This window comes from Misgurnus anguillicaudatus, chromosome 19, assembly GCF_027580225.2.
Source record: "Misgurnus anguillicaudatus chromosome 19, ASM2758022v2, whole genome shotgun sequence".
Lineage (NCBI taxonomy): Eukaryota > Metazoa > Chordata > Actinopteri > Cypriniformes > Cobitidae > Misgurnus > Misgurnus anguillicaudatus.
This window is the reverse complement of record NC_073355.2, coordinates 26,231,661-26,250,282: the sequence shown is the minus strand read 5'-3', so window position 1 is coordinate 26,250,282 and position 18,622 is coordinate 26,231,661. Positions and strand designations below refer to the sequence as shown.

At 38.5% G+C, this 18,622-nt stretch overlaps 3 protein-coding genes across 5 annotated transcripts in view; 1 reads left to right on the top strand and 2 right to left on the bottom strand.

The window, feature by feature from the left end:
• Positions 1-1,762: 1,762 nt before the first annotated feature.
• Positions 1,763-8,658, bottom strand: ccdc47 (coiled-coil domain containing 47). The gene is made up of 13 exons (XM_073857281.1): positions 8,522-8,658; positions 6,825-7,117; positions 6,509-6,601; positions 6,262-6,436; positions 6,062-6,183; positions 5,908-5,973; positions 5,386-5,486; positions 3,854-3,965; positions 3,640-3,725; positions 3,503-3,561; positions 3,290-3,399; positions 3,003-3,170; positions 1,763-2,911 (listed from the first exon to the last, which is right to left on the bottom strand). The coding sequence occupies exons 2-13, from the start codon at positions 7,107-7,109 to the stop codon at positions 2,831-2,833; spliced, it is 1,458 nt and encodes a 485-aa protein (XP_073713382.1). The 5' UTR covers positions 7,110-7,117; positions 8,522-8,658; the 3' UTR covers positions 1,763-2,830.
• Positions 8,659-9,216: 558 nt separating this feature from the next.
• dcaf7 (ddb1 and cul4 associated factor 7) lies at positions 9,217-14,184 on the top strand. Of its 2 annotated transcripts, none has more exons than XM_055193989.2 (7): positions 9,217-9,730; positions 10,304-10,462; positions 10,900-11,011; positions 11,110-11,228; positions 11,317-11,526; positions 11,710-11,827; positions 11,928-14,184. In XM_055193989.2, the coding sequence occupies exons 1-7, from the start codon at positions 9,593-9,595 to the stop codon at positions 12,098-12,100; spliced, it is 1,029 nt and encodes a 342-aa protein (XP_055049964.1). In that variant the 5' UTR covers positions 9,217-9,592; the 3' UTR covers positions 12,101-14,184. The 2 variants fall into 2 exon arrangements, with proteins under 2 accessions (XP_055049964.1, XP_055049963.1); XM_055193988.2 differs by having other exon boundaries at positions 11,925-14,184.
• Positions 14,072-18,622, bottom strand: part of kcnh6a (potassium voltage-gated channel, subfamily H (eag-related), member 6a) — a 32,284-nt gene continuing 27,733 nt past the window's right edge. The window contains exons 11-16 of one of the 2 annotated variants that reach the window (XM_055193983.2): positions 18,232-18,425; positions 17,945-18,041; positions 17,553-17,846; positions 17,278-17,455; positions 15,048-15,246; positions 14,072-14,880 (exon numbers count right to left, since the gene is read on the bottom strand). In XM_055193983.2, coding sequence (XP_055049958.2) covers positions 14,590-14,880; positions 15,048-15,246; positions 17,278-17,455; positions 17,553-17,846; positions 17,945-18,041; positions 18,232-18,425 — 1,253 coding nt within the window. In that variant the 3' untranslated portion in view covers positions 14,072-14,589. Of the gene's footprint in view, positions 14,881-15,047; positions 15,247-17,277; positions 17,459-17,552; positions 17,847-17,944; positions 18,042-18,231; positions 18,426-18,622 lie in introns of both variants that reach the window. The other variant, XM_055193982.2, reaches the window with a different exon arrangement.

Below are 18,622 nucleotides of genomic sequence, written 5' to 3'. Positions count from 1 at the left end.
TTTCATTAAAGTAATTACTCTATAGGTTCACTTATATTTTCTTTCAGAACTGTGAATGTTTAAAAAAAGACACAAGAAACTTGAATTATTTGTGTGTTTTTAGCTGATGTGTTTGTCTATTGGAAGAGTGACCTGGATGAGATATTCTGGTCCACCAACATTAATCAACATTAATGGCGGTCTCAGTGTGGTTGTCTCTTTAAGTCAAATTATGGTGAATAAATGAATGAGGTGTATTATGTGAAGCAGAAAGTTGTAAATTATCTGGTTTTGCAAATGGGCGATTGATCTCCATAATGCAAATCTACAACATTTCCAAGGTGACAGACAAAATATGGACAAATGTCCTGCTATAAAAATCTGTCTCTTCAACTCCACCTTCATGGAGCGACACACTTGGCATCAGATGAAAGAATGGAGATGTGGACAACAAACAACTCTTCCATCGACACTCTTTTGGGTGTAAATAGGAATTTGTCAAACATTTCATCTCCTAACCAGCTTTGCACAGGATCTTACCATCCAGCCCTTGCTGTTCTTGATATCCTAATGGTTGTTGTTAATCTCCCAATAAGCTTCTGTGTGATTGCAGATCTACTACTGAGACAATACAGGGCACCTTCAAATTCATCGCATTTTCCATGAGTGAGATCTTTTTACTCCATCTATGCTGCCTTCATTTTTTTTATTACATTGGAAATCTCCTCACGATTGTTCGTAACGTTGGAGAAGTAACAGGAATCAGACAGGAATACATCATGGCCTTTCATAACACCAGTCTGATCGGAGCAAGCTTCTTTTTTGCTGGCATGGTGGTAGATATGTACATGGCTGTGGTTCATCCTATAGTGTACGTGGGCTACAAGATCTCCACAAAGAAAATAATGGCACACATATACTGTACATTGATTTGGCTGTATTCCATTACTTTGGGAATAGTAGCAGTCATCTTTAATATTAGTATGTATGATCCATTAACCCTAACGTCTTTTTACGTCACAGTCGCAATTAGCATCTTTTGCTGCATATTTATGGTGGTAACCTTACGCACTTCTGGGCCTGGAAAAAGCAGTCAAACTTCAAAAATGGATAAAACCAAACAGCACGCTATCCGGTTCATTTTGTACAGCCTGGTTGCATTAACATTTTACATCGTTCCCCTCAGCTGTTTCCTAATTTACACTGCAATAAATAAGATTGAATGGGAAAATTTGCCATGTCAGGCTTTCCCTCTTTTGTTATTTGTCCAGATTGCTGAATTCTTAGCAACCCCACTCTTTTTTTATAACACAGGAAGATTTAAAGTAATTGCTACACGTTGTTCATCTGTATTTCAGAATCATATCTGTTAATCTGTTGTATTATATTAACTGTTTAAAGGATGTGGATTGCACTTTATTTCAATTTTGTTTTAGTAATCTGCTGTTCATAAATGTTATTGACAAAATTGAAGCTGTAAATAAAATAGCTTTAACCCTGTTCAATTCAATTGTACAAATGTAACACTTAATACATAAGAATACTAATACTATGCATTTAAATTCTCATCTCTTTAAAAGCAGATACAGATGTGTGACCAAATTATAAACTCACTGTCTGTTAAATTACATTGCTACATGCTTCCCAATTCAGGACTTCTTTTCTCAGACATTGCAACATAACATTGTTTGAAGAAACATTTATTTACCCCAAGTATATGAATGTCCCTATAACATAAATATGCAACTAAACTTTGTATAAAAATACAGGCAAACTAAAGCAATCAATAAACGTTTTCAGTTTTATTAAGTTGTGCACCGTATTATGAACAGAAAATGTTACAGAAAAGGGTTACAGTCAATGTTCACTTTTTAATATGACATAAGCTCATGGTTCAGGTCTGATCGACCTTTAATTTATAGATAAATTAAAAATTCACTTTTAAATACATATAAAGGAGTTTGTGCTGCCTAGTGACAATTTACCGTTGACTTTTGCTCAATAAAAAAAGGAGAAAAATAGAGACTACATAACAATGTGGCTATTATTGATCTATAAAAAAGCTGCAATCATGAAATGTCAGAAAGAAGGAAGCACTGCATTACAAAAAGGTTTCTGATCCAGCCATACTCTCAAAAAATGCTGCTTTTAACTCATGACTCGGTCAAAAAGGGACAAACCTTATATCAGACACAACCATAGGCTGAAACAACCCAGCATAGGTTAATAAATAACCTTATAACCCAACGGTTGGGTGTCCCTTTATGGCACAACTAGAGGTTTAAAATATTCCAGCATTTTTTAGAATTCATTTCCTTTTAAAAACACTTCCTGATTTTACTTTTAAAAGAACTCTTGACAAGAAATTCAATGAAACTTCAGATGACACAAAGGTCCTCTTGACAAAACCCTGCTATGGAGAATCCTTACTGAACTTTAGGAGACAACTGATTGGAAAAGGTTGGGTTGATGAAGATGTTGAATTATGGCAAAGCCTGCGAGAAAAGCAACATGCTTGGCACTGATCCTAATGAAATAAAATCTGCCATGCAATTATTTACCAACACCCATGCTTTAAATTACTGCTACAGTAAAACATTTTCAAACAGATCGCCAATCCAGTTGTCTTTTAAAGATCAGATTTACTCCTTAACAACCAACTGCCTTCTCCTGATTGAACAGAGAATGCATTTATTTTCTACTGGTAAAGTAGCAGCCAATAGGATGGCATGCACATTCATGTAAGACTTTGTATAAGAGTGTACACTGGCAGGTGCAAGCATGAACTACGGAAGTAGTAGTAGTACAATATGTCTCTAATGACAATGAGTGTTTGTGAGCGTCTCTCTTTTCACATGGCTTTTACTTTGATCTGCTTCATTTTCATCTGCTTCTTCTCAAGCTTCTTCTGGTCACGACGCTGGGCGGCTTCCTACATGATGAAGGGAGCAAAAAAAGTCTAAGCATTAAACCAAATTAAACAGACAATGCCACAAAACACCTCTAAGCACACACACACACACCTCTAGGCGGCGCTGTCTCTCTGGATCCTCCTCATTCATGATCCTCTCTTTTTCCGCTCTCTTCTTCTCTTCCCGGCGAGTTTGAGCGGCTTCCTGGCGTTGAGCGTGAGTCTGCTTCAGGAAGTTCTCTTCCACACGAGCACGGTTCCTGTCGGCTTTCTGCTTGCCCTAAACACACAAGTACGGGTGAACATTAGGGATGTGCAATAAAAGATCTTTTTTGGTTCATGTGACACTGAACGGATGCCTTTGTGGCTGTTTCTCCTTATGTAATATTGTGCACTCACCTCTCTATTGAGACGAAGCTTCTTGACTTTGTCAATGCTGTAGATCACCATGTTCATCAAAGGAAGCAGACTGTCCATATCTTTGGGAGATGTGTTACCCATCCCAGGCACTACACAGGACAACCAGAAATCATATCAGTAAAGTGAATAATATACGGATTCGTGTTGCGTAAATACATAAATTGCCATCTGTAGAATATGAATCGGTCTTACCATTAAATGTAAACAGCAGTGTTTTCTTGGTCTCAGGCAGCTTTAAGGGCTGACCCTCCCTAAAAATCATTAATAAACAATTATCATAATGACTTCATGAACATGACAAACACTAAAATGCATTAAACAATTCTTACTCTTGCATAACTTTTGGACCAGAGAATTGGTCCGAAAAATGGATGGACTCGATCTTGTCAGCGTGATTACTGAGGTAATGCACCATCTGAAAAGACAAAGCAAAATGAAAACACGGAACCAGAACACTGAAATGGAGGAAAAATATACAAAATATAAATAATGTAGAGCAAATTAAAACACAGCTAGTTAAAACTAAAGCAATTCAGCTCTCACCTTGCTGTCCATCACTCCATCCGTGACCTCTCCCATCTCCGCTAAGATGGCCAGAGAGTCAGGGATGCCATATTTTGCCCCCGACTTGGGCTTATCCCCACAGAACTCACTCTGTGAAAAGATAGAAAAAAGTTTAGTATGCTTACACACCCATAAACACATATACAACTACATACAGGGTTCCCACACCTTAGTTAACTTCAAATTCAAGGACCTTTTTAAGGACTTTCCAGGTGCAATACCCTCAAATTCAAGGACTAAATGTCATACTATATAGTATGAAGTAGGCGGTTTCGGACGCAGCAAGGGTGATGCAGGAGCCAGGAAGTATATTGAAATATTACCAAAAACGGCGTTACAGGGACGCAGGAAGTATGGCAAGGGAGATGCAGCGTCTTGTTCCCTTCTCAGGGAACAACTGTTACATGCGTAACCCGATACGTTTTCATGTGTCAAACACAACTATGCAAAAAAGCATTTTGGTATGAATCAACAATCGCATACAGAAGATATAAACATTTAAAGGAACACGCCCACATTTTGGGAATTTAGCTTATTCACCGTATCCCCCAGAGTTAGATAAGTCCATACATACCTCTCTCATCTCCGTGCGTGCTGTAACTCTGTCTGACGCAGCCCCCGCTAGCTTAGCTTAGCACAAAGACTGGAAGTGGGTGGCTTTAGCTAGCATACTGCTCCCAATAAGTGACAAAATAACGCGATCATTTTCCTATTTGTGTGTTGTGATTTGTATAGTCAAACCGTGTACAAATAACAAGGTGATATGAGACACAGCGATCTTTTAACAGTATACATACTGAGAACTATATTCTCTGAAGACGAAGCACTGCCGCATGGGCGGAGTGATCTGCTCGCAGCACACGAGAAGCCCCTGGTGAGGAGCAGAGAGTTCGGTCAGAATTGTGCGAATCGCTCCGCCCATGCGGCGGTGCTTCGTCTTCGGAGAGTGTAGTTCTCAGTATGTATACTGTTGGGGGATCGCTGTGTCTCATATCACCTTGTTGTTTGTACACGGTTTGACTATACAAATCACAACACATAAATAGGAAAATGATCGCGTTATTTTGTCACTTATTGGGAGCAGTATGCTAGCTAAAGCCACCCACTTCCAGTCTTTGTGCTAAGCTAAGCTAGCGGGGGCTGCGTCAGACAGAGTTACAGCACGCACGGAGATGAGAGAGGTATGTATGGACTTATCTAACTCTGGGGGATACGGTGAATAAGCTAAATTCCCAAAATGTGGGCGTGTTCCTTTAAAGCGAACAGTTTAGCACGTGTGCTTAAAAAGTCTAGAATTTGTATGACATTATCCTACACTACACACGGAATAATATGGATTTTTTTCCCAAAACTTCTAGCATAAAATAGATTCAAGCACTTTCAATGACCTGTATCTATGTATATGTATATTTTCAAAAAATTCCCAGGACCTTGAATTTCCCCCCAGATTCACAAACTTTCAAGGACCTGTGGGAACCCTGAACATAAGAGGAGAAACTAATGACTCACTCAGGTCCTGCATCTCTTTCTGCATCCGCGCCATGGCCTTCCGACTCCCAACCGCAAAAACAAAAGTGTCCATGTCGTCATCATTCAGAGTCACTTTAATTTGCTGTGGAGAATGAGGTGAAGAGAATGAAATGCCAGTCAAATTGTTTCAGAGGCAGAAAATGGTATTCAATTCAAAGAAACAATATCTACTACATTTTGTTTAAATTATGTGTAAACAGTGTATGCAAAATCTCAGGGGACCGAACCCGTGCCCCTGGGTTTACAGTAACACTGACCCCCGGTTTCACAGACAAGGTTTAAGGATAGTCCTAGACTAAGACACATATTGGAGCTGTCTAAACAGAAAATAACTTGCACTGACAGGTCTTAAAATATCCCCGTCCAATTGATTTGTCTCAAGACACACACCAGTAACATCTTTTTCTAAGGCATGTTTATAAATGATGCAATAGTCCTGGCTTTAGCTAAGCCTTGTCTGTAAAACCAGGCCTGAGTGTATGTGAGGGTTCATGTGTACTTACCACTTGATCACAGACAGGTCTCATCATTCTTGCCAGCACATTAAGCAAATCCTGTCTTTTCAGAAACTGCAGAACAAAATATATCATGGTGGTGGTGAATACACAAGTATCTACCAAACATTTTCTCTCTAACATTATCGCACACGCACATTACCTTAAGCTGGATCAGCATCCCTTCACAGCAGACACGTCCTGAGCACCACAAGTTATAGATGTGCTCGTTCTCCTGATTTAACTTCCCTGTACTGGTGGCCTCCTTACTGGTGCCATCATCCCCTGGAAACACAGACATTTAAGGACACAGAATAAGACTAAAAAGGATAAAAACTAGATCACATGAGGAGGCCTACTTACCCACAAGGGCAAAGTTGCTCTCGAGAAGTTCTCTGTGGGAATTAAACCAAGCCTGGGCGAGCCTGCTGTTCTTGTTTTTTCCAATGATGTAGTTCATAATGTAGGCAAGGAGACCCGTGACCATCAAGATCTCCATGTAGTAACTCTCCCAGCTATTTTGAAGGTGTGCTGGGACCTGTAGCAGACACAAAGTCAGTCCACGTCCCAAACACATTATCCATACACATGAATGCAAATGAGTTTTCACCTCTCTGTATATTAGTGTGTCTTTAAAAGATGGGTTGGTCTTTTCGTAGCCCTCAAACTCCTCGTTGTCATACTTGCTGTACATGTCTTGATCCTGTAAAAATAACCAGGGTAGATCAGAATAAAACACGAATTTGTAATTAAATGATACTATCACCATAACTATTCAAGTTTAAAAAAAATATTAACAATGGCATGCACAGCATCTCCAAGTTGTAACATGTAATCCCAGCATGTTCCAAAAAATATCATGCGTGCTTCATTGCACAATCTTCAAAATGTTTTCCTAGTACGGTGTTATGAAGCTAACCCCATACCTGCCCATCAGCATCCTCAAACTCATCCTGCCCGTCCTCGTTCTCCACTGTAGCTTCATCTTCATCGTCCTCCACAGGTGTAGATGAAGGGGCCGCTCGCTGAGGTGGTTCTTTCTCCGTATCAACTCCCGGGTCCTCGTTGACATCCTCAAACTCGGCAAAGTCGTTGTCATCAAACTCTGCGATGTCCTCGCCATCATCAAAGTCATCGTTGTAGCGCCCCCTTGTGTCTGGCAGGGCCAGGAGCACCAGCAGGGCCGGGAGAAGAAAGAGCAGGTGCCTCATGGCTCAGCCTGAATCAAACAGAAATGACAACCAAACTGAACCCTTGTGTTTAAATTCGACAACATTCTCAGCTTTGTTTATAGCAGGTCATACAGTATGTGTTGGTAAACAAGCAAAAATGTGGGTGTAAACAAACAACTTAAATATGTGAGAATAGCCTGATGGATGATAATACACCTCAATACATTAAAGGATGTTTGTACATAAACACTTCAGCCTACAAGCAGCAGTCAACGGGCTTTCAGTATTTAATGCTTAAGGCCAGATGTAGCACATACAAACAAAATGTGGCTTTCTAGTTTTTCATTTATAACCAGAAAGAAAAGCTACTGTTTATATTGCAAACGAATTAAGTCTACAATCACTATTCCTTTACATATAAGAAATAAACAAAGACTAAGAGTGGTCTCAGGAAGACTGTCCATCTTTATATAGGCTTATAGCTAAAGCCTAAGCCTCAGATGTGCACTGAAATGAGTGCATTTAATTGGCTGAAAGTCTTTATTAATCACATGACCCAGTCTGATTTGTTTTACATTAAGCTGCTTCGCTCATTTCTTATTGATGACAATATGCACTAAAAAAGTGTGAGACTGTCAAGCATTGACAAGAAATAAATTATATGAATTATATGCAAACATATTAAACACCAAGTAGCACTTTAAAGCAATGCCTACTTCACAAAAATAAAATCAATTCCACACAGAAACATAATTTATTTATAGAATACTTTAAACATGTAAACAATAGGATTTTAGCATATAACAGTTAATCCATTGAGTGCAAATGCTGACAGAACAGAATAAGTTGAGAGAGCAGATGTCTCACAGCCATTGCTTTTCCCAGACAACCAGTTTCATGCACCTTGTAATGTCAGTTAACAGAGCTATGACAGGCTGTCAAGTCATTCTCCATCTGTCACAGCCTGGTAATGGAGAGAGTTCTCGAAATAGTAAGCTGCACATTCAGAGGGGTGATGATTGTGATTTGTTATTAAATTTTAACCGACTTTAACCTCTAAACTTGGCAAAGGTTAGGAAATGTTTGGCAGAGCGGGGTGTTACCCGTGCCAGCGCCGATCTATCTCCAGACTAAACACTTCTTATATCATCCACAAGAAAAAACAATTGGTTAAAAAACCTTAACTTACATTTTTTTCCACATGTAACATGTTATAGAAAAACATATCAGACATTTGACGGAAAAGAAGCTATCCAGCTAACCACCCATCCCCCATATGACACATTCATGCTGATAATAGCGTATTAGCTCGTTAGCAACGGTCGCTACACAAATCACCTTAAAATTACAAACACAACTTTTTTGCTCCACTCTGTCAGCGTTGATCGTGTCATCTCACACGTTAAATGCGGAAAAAATCAAGAAATACACAATAAATTATGAACACGTACCTTTAAATATTCGTGATATTCTTGGTGGCTAGCAGTGTAACAGAAGCAGCAGCAGCTCTCACGGGAGAGCCGAGGGTCATCTGATCGAGTCTACCCATAATGCTTTGCACAGCCTGACAACAAGGATAAGTAAAAAGGTTTAGTGCGCTATTGATTAACTGCATAATAATAAACGCTATTAAATTTAAATACTGTTGCAACTAATATGTATGATAGTAGTGGATTAAATTTGAACTATACAATAATCCTTTAGTTAGGCAATTATTGTTATTTAGTTAGATTATCATAAATTAAAGTGAAATATTTATATTATAATATTTGTAATGTATATTTAATATATTAAATTATAACTTGGTGTTTTAATGGTTTAAAATATTCAATAAAGTCTGATTTGAATTAAACACTTTACATTGCATTGATTTGAACATTTTAGTTGCATTATTTTTCCCTCAGAATGTTATAAATCATTCTGTATTTTAGATCTTTGGGCATCATGATGGCTTTTTTGACCTATCTTTAATGTACCCTATGTGAGTTGCTATTTTTAGGAACTGCGAAATGTTTGCGAATAAATTCCCAATGCGATGAAAAGCAAACCAAGTTACTGAGTCTAAAATATCTAAATGTACGCATTTAAAACATATGTTAGAATCTATAAATAACCCCAACAGTCCATCCCCATTTTCTAGATCAGACTTTTATTTTGAAATGCACACATCTTCGGCACAAATGTGCAGATGAGCGGTCGGGCCTATTTAGGGCTTTCTAAAGTTAGATTTTAAACCGTCGAGAGAAAGCAAATCATGGGCCTTTAGTTACAAATAATATCGCATGATCAATCGTGATCAGGGGGTTTTTCGCGTTGGTTTTGTGTTGTATCAGACGGTAGCTCGTCGGATTCGCGGCCGTTGCGGAGGGAGATTGTTATGACATTCTCTTTGTCTCGCGCTGCACGAACCCGAGAGCATATCCCTTGCTGAAATATCCTCCTATCAGCGACCTGTGCAAACGAGCTATTTTTAACGACCAATTTTTCTTTTGTTCCTACCGATCTGATCAAGGCACTGGAAAATGTCGTTGCACGGGAAACGAAAAGAGATCTACAAATACGAGGCGCCATGGACCGTCTATGCCATGAACTGGAGCGTCAGACCCGACAAGCGCTTTCGGCTGGCACTCGGTAGCTTCGTCGAGGAATATAACAACAAGGTAAACAATTACATGAGGCAATCCCGGATATTCATGAATTATGCCTTTAATTTGTTTTGTAGTCTAGTTGCTGCCGTGTCCGTATCATAACAACTGTCCTAGCTTGACGATTTATAGTAACATGTCAGATGCATAAGAACGTGATGCAATTACAGAATGCGGCATGTGTGTGTTCGTTTATAATAGTGAAGTTTCACTCAAAATGGGCACAGAATCCTCAAAATGATTATAGAGAAATATAGTTTGGTAAAATACACCATTAAACATACATATATTTACACTATAGCTCTAATATTTGACAGTCAGCAGGAATGAACCTGACATAAACGAAATCTATATTGTTTCAAAGTACTGTGACGTAACGCTTGTTTACAAAAAAGTAATCAAGGTCTTCTTTGACCACTTTAAATAAATAAACACTTTATTTTTTAATACATACATTTTTCCCCCAAGACTGACAACTGTCAGAATCTCTAATTAGTTTATCTTTGGTTTTTGTTTTATTCGGGTCATTAATTCTTTGTGAAATTGAAGTTGATGTGGACTATATCATGTTTGTTGTGCGATGTTCAGGTCCAGCTGGTGGGTCTTGAGGAGGAGAGCTCAGAGTTTGTATGCAGGAACACTTTTGATCACCCATACCCAACTACCAAGATCATGTGGATTCCTGACACCAAGGGAGTTTACCCAGACCTTTTGGCCACCAGTGGAGACTACCTGCGCATATGGAGGGTACGCAGAGGACAAAACCATGCATTCAAAGCTGTTGTATCACATCAGATTTTAATACGTAAATTGGTGTGCAATTTAAAGATCTATAACTTTTAATAAGGAAAAGCTCAATGATTATATGAACGGAAATGGGATGACGACAAGTTGGGTTCTATGTAACGGGTGGTTGGATGTCATCCAAAAAACAAAGTCATTTTAAGGACAAAGCATGTTATTACATTTCAATGAAGATTGTAAAGACAAGCATTTCATTAAAATATTGCACTGCCTGGTGATTCATTAACATTTCAAGCCGGAGTGTATTAAAAGGGCAACGAAAATCCATTTAACATTCGCTAGCTTTAATATTGTGATACAAAACTATGCAAAAACCTAAGAAAGCCCACTACACATATAGATAGATTTAATAATTTAATTTAATTTTATTTTGTGATCAGGTAAATGACACAGAGACCCGACTGGAATGCCTTCTGAATAATAACAAGAATTCCGATTTCTGCGCACCTCTGACCTCTTTTGACTGGAATGAAGTGGACCCTAATCTTCTGGGTAAGAGACCACGCCGTTAGCCTGTGCAAATGTATGACAAAAAAGTCCTTTAATGCATGCATATGTCAAACTTTATCCCTATCATTTTATGTATGTAGGCACATCCAGTATTGATACCACCTGCACAATCTGGGGTTTAGAGACAGGACAGGTGCTGGGAAGGGTCAACCTGGTGTCAGGCCATGTCAAAACGCAGCTAATCGCTCATGACAAAGAGGTGAGAAAGATTTTGTCCTAATCCTCGAGATTCACATTTAGTGATTGGTGTCCCTCATCCCAGTATATGCATTCGTATCTGCTTGCAGGTGTATGACATCGCGTTCAGCCGTGCGGGTGGTGGACGGGATATGTTTGCGTCTGTGGGGGCAGATGGATCTGTGCGCATGTTTGATCTGCGGCACCTGGAGCACAGCACCATCATCTATGAGGACCCTCAGCATCACCCGCTTCTACGCCTTTGCTGGAACAAACAGGACCCTAACTACCTAGCCACCATGGCCATGGACGGCATGGAGGTCTCTATTTTAATCGCTTTATATATAGATATATAGTGATTTTTCTGATAATGCTGATTTATATTTAGTGTATATTTAGATTTAGTTGTAACACATTTTCTGGTATGTGCTGGTAAAGGGTTAAATAAGTCATTCTTTCTATGTCTTAATGTCGATTTACTAATGTTGTTGCATCATTGTCAGGTTGTGATACTGGATGTGCGTGTGCCATGCACGCCAGTGGCTCGTCTCAATAACCACCGTGCCTGTGTAAACGGCATTGCGTGGGCTCCTCACTCCTCCTGCCACATATGTACAGCAGGTTAGAAACCAACCCAGCCACATGCACACTCATAAAACCGCTAATCCCAACCATATAAGTCGTCTTTACCTTGCGCTCTTTTCTTTAACTCCCACTGTAGCGGACGATCACCAGGCTCTGATCTGGGACATTCAGCAGATGCCTCGGGCAATCGAAGACCCCATCCTTGCCTACACGGCCGAGGGCGAGATCAACAACGTGCAGTGGGCCTCCACTCAGCCCGACTGGATCGCCATCTGCTACAACAACTGTCTGGAGATCCTGAGGGTATAAAGCAGTTCCTGTGTTTCCCGGTCGCCGAGTTCAGGGGCGAGTCTTGAGGTGAACGGAGTAAAGACTTGTTTTCTAAAGTTCCTGAGGTCCGGCGTATCAAGCAGGAGAGGATATAAACGGGCCTGTGGGAATAACGCTCTGAGCAATGTGTGTGAATCTTTGGTGTGGACGAATGAGGCAGTGTCTGTCTGTATTTCTGCACAATATATCATATTGGTCTGTTTTCCTATTTGATGATGTCCCATGTAAAGTCTTTATAATGGGACATGTAATTCACTATTATTCTATGGCCATTTGTGTAGGTAAGATTAGTTATGTTTGTGTTTAACCGGTATTTAAACAAGCAATCAGGATTGTGAAGATATACAGATTTGCCAATGCAGAACAACCTTTATTAGGTTGTTAACACGTAATGGCGTAAGGGTTCTCTGAACTTCAGATCTTCTTTAAATTGACATCAGACATATTTTTCATTTGTCATTTCAAGAAGGTGCCATTTTTATATTCCTGGTTAAAAGTTTTGGGTGAACTGTTAAATATTCTAGGTAAAACGCAGATTAAAATACAAAACCTTCACAACTGCTCCTCAATCTCTCAGATACTCACTAGAGTTTAGTTGTAGTGTTGGTGTCAGTGGACACTATATTTGAAGATATATTATTGCTCACTGACAGTGAGAAGATTCTCTGAACTTTTGTCATGTTTTCCCCCCCAAAATGTCAGTTCCCTTGCAGCATGCTTGTGCTCGAAGTGAAATGTGAACTATATACATATATAAAATATTATGTACAAGGTAGGACGAAGGTGTCACTTTTTTCAAAATAATTTTGCATCGCAAGTCATTTGGTCCATAAATTGTTCTGTTATACAAATATAATGTAGTAGTAATGTCGCTATTTTTTGGTCACGACTGAAATCAGAAGTGAGTTCATCACACTCTTCAATAGAGTGTTTATAATGTAAGTAGTTCTGTGTGTCCTGCCATAATGCTTTTCTATTAATAATAAACTTCTGTTGTTTCATAAAGCTTCAGTGCTGTCTTTAAAGCATCATGCCTTAAAGGTGCAGTGTGTAATTTTTAGAAGGATCTCTTGACAGAAATGCAAAATAATATACAAAACTGTATTATCAGGGGTGTATAAAGACCTTTTTATAATGAATCGTTATGCTTTTATTACCTTAGAATGAGACGTTTTTATCTACATACACCGAGGGTCCCCTTACGTGGAAGTCGCCATTTTGTGACGCCATGTTTCTACAGAAGCCCTTAACAGACAAACTTTTTTACTAAGTTGTCTCCGACGATGACATGTTTTTCCGGTGGCGGCTACCGTAGCTTCTCTATGCATTTCAAAAGCAAGGGTTGAGCAGTGGACTGAGCTGTTGGTTGCAATTCGCAATCTCACCACTAGATGCTGCTAAAATTTACATACTGCACCTTTAAACTCAAATTAAAAGAGAGAAACCATGAACAATGATACCTTGAACCAGTATATTCAGTCATAAATAATATTTAATCTAAAAAAAATGTGCTTTTAGAAACCTTTACAGTCCAATAAAGGTTTTTAAGAATTATACATACATTCATCTGCTTACACTGCAGAGGTAAAAGAAACTTTACACTTTAGATTTACAAAAACAGTCTTTGAGTCTGAGCGTCTTGACGGTCCTTCAAATAAAATTATCGCTTTTTTAGAAGAACACGCATCCGTTGACGCATCTGTAACGGATCTACAGACACAAACACACATAGTCTGAATAAAGTCCAGCTGATCCAATGACCACTTTAGTGTGAAATACAACTTCATTACCCTGATTTCAGTCCCATTTGGTTACTATAGTTTTTTGGCTTCAGTCGTACAGTCATTTGATGTAACAATACATTAGATTTGGGTCAAATACATAATGTGACACAAAAGTGTATAATTTAAAAAATATATACATTGAGAAATTTCCTGCACTTCTGTAATATATCAATACACACAAGTGTTGAAAACAGCCCAGAAATGTTTCATTTAACTGTCATTGAAATGTCTCAGCATTGTCGCTGCCTCAGAATTTACTATCTAAAAATAAAGAATGCTTTACATTTACAATTATAATAGCAGAAAATGATGGTCGATCTTAATGCAGTAATCTTGTCTTACTGCGCATTGTGTTTCTTTTCATATTCGATAACAAACACTGACATTTGTTACCAAATTCTTACTGCATCCGAGGAAAAACTCCTGCTTCTAATGAGAAGGGATATGAAACAAAATATCTCAGAAAACGAGAGAAAAACAAGAAATGCACCATGTTGGATCCTCTATTGTCTTTAGACCTAATGTTGCTAAGACAAGTTACATGACAAGCGTAGATGTATTGCAAATAGTGCAATGTTAAGCTGAAAACCATAAAAATGTGGAAAATATATATGCATTGTAGGAAGGCTGTGCTCAGGCCACAAACAAAACACAGCAGAACAAACAGAAGTCTGGTTTTGGCCTCTAGCTGCCAGGTAAGCCTGGATCAGACACGTGCCTAAGGATTTCTGCCGAGCCCTCTTGCGTATTTGGACTCTCCAGGTTTTCTGGGAGCGAGGGGAAGTGCAGGCTTCTATACAGCAGTCTGGTGGGCTCAAGATGAGGCTGAGGGGGAGGACTCGCTCCTGTGGGCACAGTCAGATCTGTCTCAGTTTCTGGGGACATGGACATGGTGTCGTTTGAGGCTATTGTCAGATGGATCCCACTGGACAAAGAGTCTGGAGATTTGTTTTTGGAGCTATCCACATCAGGACTCTGTGGAAAATACATTTATTTAGAAAAATGCAAAAAGATGTGTTTATTATTTTACTGCCAATGACATGAATAAAAAATGCTAAGGTTAATGGAATGTCTGGTTTACAAGTACATGTCTATAAATAATATCACAACCTCTCTGTATTACTGCTGACATCACAACTTACCATAGGTGATGCTTGGCTGTCAGTGATTTGTACAGAGGGTGTAGCGTTGTGAGGTGTTGTGGTGTATAGGCTGGTAGGGTGAGTTGGTTGGACTAGCGGTTCAGGGGTTAAAGCGCTGTAAGCAGGGGGCACAGGTGCCATCTGTCTTTGTAGTAACTGCAGGATCACATTTATATCAGCTGTCATCCTTGTCTCTAGTCTTTAGAGACAGAAAAGAGAGAGAGTGAGAGAGAGAGTTTGAGGCCATACTGTGATCAAAGCAAAACTGGCAAAAGGCAAAGCTGTACTTTCTGGCAGGATGCACAAATACACAAAGCGATAACACTGTGAAACTCCATATAGACGCGTTTACCTGAACTTTTGAACAAATACCTTGTCGAAAATAACAAATGTTTTGGTTTTCTAGGTAATCTACGTGTTGTTTATTTTGCTTGTTATATAAATAAACTACTTTAAAAGGACTTTGTTGTCATTTATTCTTAGTGGCGTTTACAGAAAGTTACTGATTACCACAAAAGCCGCTTGTTTATATTGTTACTGCTGAAACCGTCTATAGAATCTGTTAGCACTGTTTTTTTTCTATTTTTATGCTCTTTTTTATATTACTTTTATGTTTATAATTATCTTTTCTCTAGGGCTGTCAAAAGATTAATCACGATTAAATAAACGTTTTTGTTTGCATAATATATTTGTGTGTTGTGTGTAATTATTATCTATATATGAATACACACACATACATGTATCAGTGATGCGCGGGTCAATGTATAAACAACCCGCACCCGACTGACGTTTTTAACTAACCCGCGCGCAAAGGACCGCAAAAAAATGCTCGCATTTTTTAAAAGTAGTAATTGTTTAAAATAGTTAATTGGCATCTTTATTTCAAACGACCCAACCGACCGTGACCTGAATATCATTAAAAATATTTTTGGATGACTCGTAACCGCGGGTGACCACGGGTGACCGCAGGCACCCACTTATTTCGGATAAACCCGCATCACACATGTATACATTTAAGAAAAAAATCATGTATATTTTTTATATATAATATAAATTATATCAAAATCTAAATAAATTAGGGCTGTCAAAAGATTAATCGCAATGAATTGCATCCAGAATAAAAGTTTGTGTTTACATAACATACAGTATGTGTGTGTACTGTGTATAATAATTTTTTATATATAAAAACACACAGAGTCATGTATATATTTAAGAAAAATTAGTTATTTTTATATTTATATATCATATAAATTATATAAATGTATATACAGTATATAAATGCTATTATTTCTTAAAAATATACATAAATGTGTGTGCATTTATATATACATAATATTTAACCACAGTACACACACACATATGATATGTAAACACCAACTTTAATTTTGGATGTGATTAATCTTTTGACAGCCCTAAAATAAATGTATATACATGTAAATGTTTCTTAAATACATGCATCCATGTGTGTGTGTATATTTATATATACAAAATAACAACACACAGTACACACACATATATTTTGCAAACACAAACTTTTATTTTGTATGCGATTACTCGCGATTAATCTTTTGACAGCCCTACTTTTTTCTACAATACTTAAATTATATACAGTAGTGGCCAAAAGAGATGTCCAACTTTTGACATCTTTGCTCTTCATTCAATTATTTTATTAAAGAGGAATTAAATATTTTGTATGAATGATGCATTGGTCTGTTTGGGTGATAAACTGAAGCTCTGCTCTGCAAAGAATTTAAGAAGGCTTGCCAAAAACTACACACGACAACACATTGCAAAAAATTGCTAAATTTATAAAGACACCCCACGACAATAACTACAAAATATTACCACAAAAAAGAAAATACATTTTTTTAAATAACTTTTTAACAAATTAAATTGTAGTCAGTGTGTGCTTCATTTGATTTCCTATGCATTCTTTGTATATCTAAATAAACCTAGATTTCCTAATATGATTTTTTTTTTGCCTTTTTGTATCAGTTTCCTCATATTGAGATTTTTTTTCTAACCTGAGGGGGCATTAGAAGCATATTTAGTACCAATTTTTTCCCCTGACATCATTTTTGGCCATTATTATATATTGTTTTATTCTAACTTTGCTTTATTTGCATGCAACTCACCAGCCAACACTCTGACATGTAACAAATTTATGTGAAGCCAATAAAACAATCTGAGAAACTAATTCAGACTTTGTATATTTAGTTTTGTCTCTGACCTGTTGAGCTGTGACTGTAATTTGTCCAGGCGGACCTGCAGGTGGTTTGATTTTTCAGGATCAGTACAAGAGCTGTGTTGATGAAAACAGGCTTGTACTGTGGATGAGCGTCTCTGACTCTCTGATAACTGACTGCGGTCCGCCAAATAGTCATATAACCCAGAAACATTGAGAGGAGCTGCTGTGTGGAAAAGGAATCAGTTTTTAGAACCAAATTGAGAGGTGGGTCAGTCCATTCACTGATGTTGGCAATGAAATCAATATACTATTTCTACCTGTATACGGATGTGGCACTCCCAGTGGTCCACCTATGCCAGAAGCTGTATTGTTGCTATGTGGCAGAAGGCTGACTGCAGAAGGGGAGTATTCTTGCCTCTCGGACTCTGGAGAATCCATCTCTCCTTGGCCAGATACGAGTGGCTTCATGTCCTCCTGACTGGACAGGGAGGCAGCACTGGTATTACTGCATAAATCATCCCAATGTGAGTGTGGTATCGCCTCCCGATGATTCCCCACAGGAGAACACTTCTGAACCGGGTATGTGTTCATTCCATCTCGGTCCATACCGTCTGTATAGGGTAACAGCAGAGATCAGAACAAGCATGAAGCTTCATTCCTCTTGTAGTGGTTTCTTGTGGCCTAACTAGAAAAACAATTCAATCTTTACCAGGTCGATTGCGTTGCAAGGGGTTCCTTCTGTTTCTGCGCCGACGGTATGCACAATGTGAGTCCTCGCTTGGGGTTGGATGGAAGATTCTGTCTGCCTGATACACACAAGCTTCAGTAACTCATATAACAGCTGCTTAAACCAGGTTTAAACAGTCACCGTAGTTTTATTATAGTAAAACCATGGTTTTACACTTTTACTATAATAAAACCATGGTTAATTTTCGTAAAAATGCGGATACCACATACAAACAATGATAATTTCAGGTATGTGAAGGTGTGGCTTACATCTCTAAGGTTGAACGTGATCTCTAGGTTGCTCCAGAAGCTGTCTGAGAAATCAGGATACATGTCCAACACTTCCAGCAGGTCGTCTCTCAGGATCTTATGTAGGTCACAGTAGGTCAAAGCCCTCACGTCTGAACTTGATTTGCCTGGCCTGGTGTATAGACTGAGGGGTTCTCCAAAAATATCATTCTTACCTGCAGAGAGAAAATTAAGGGTTAAGAGGTTACTAGTAGTTACAGGAGAAGAAAACTGAGACAAAATATCCTATGTAGCTGATGGTGTGAGAGATGAACCACCAAGGGGTGCTGTAAACCTGCACTTTGAGATTTTTGAAAGCACAGGTACCAACTTTGTTAATGCTGGGTACACACCAAAAGATTTTTTACATTTA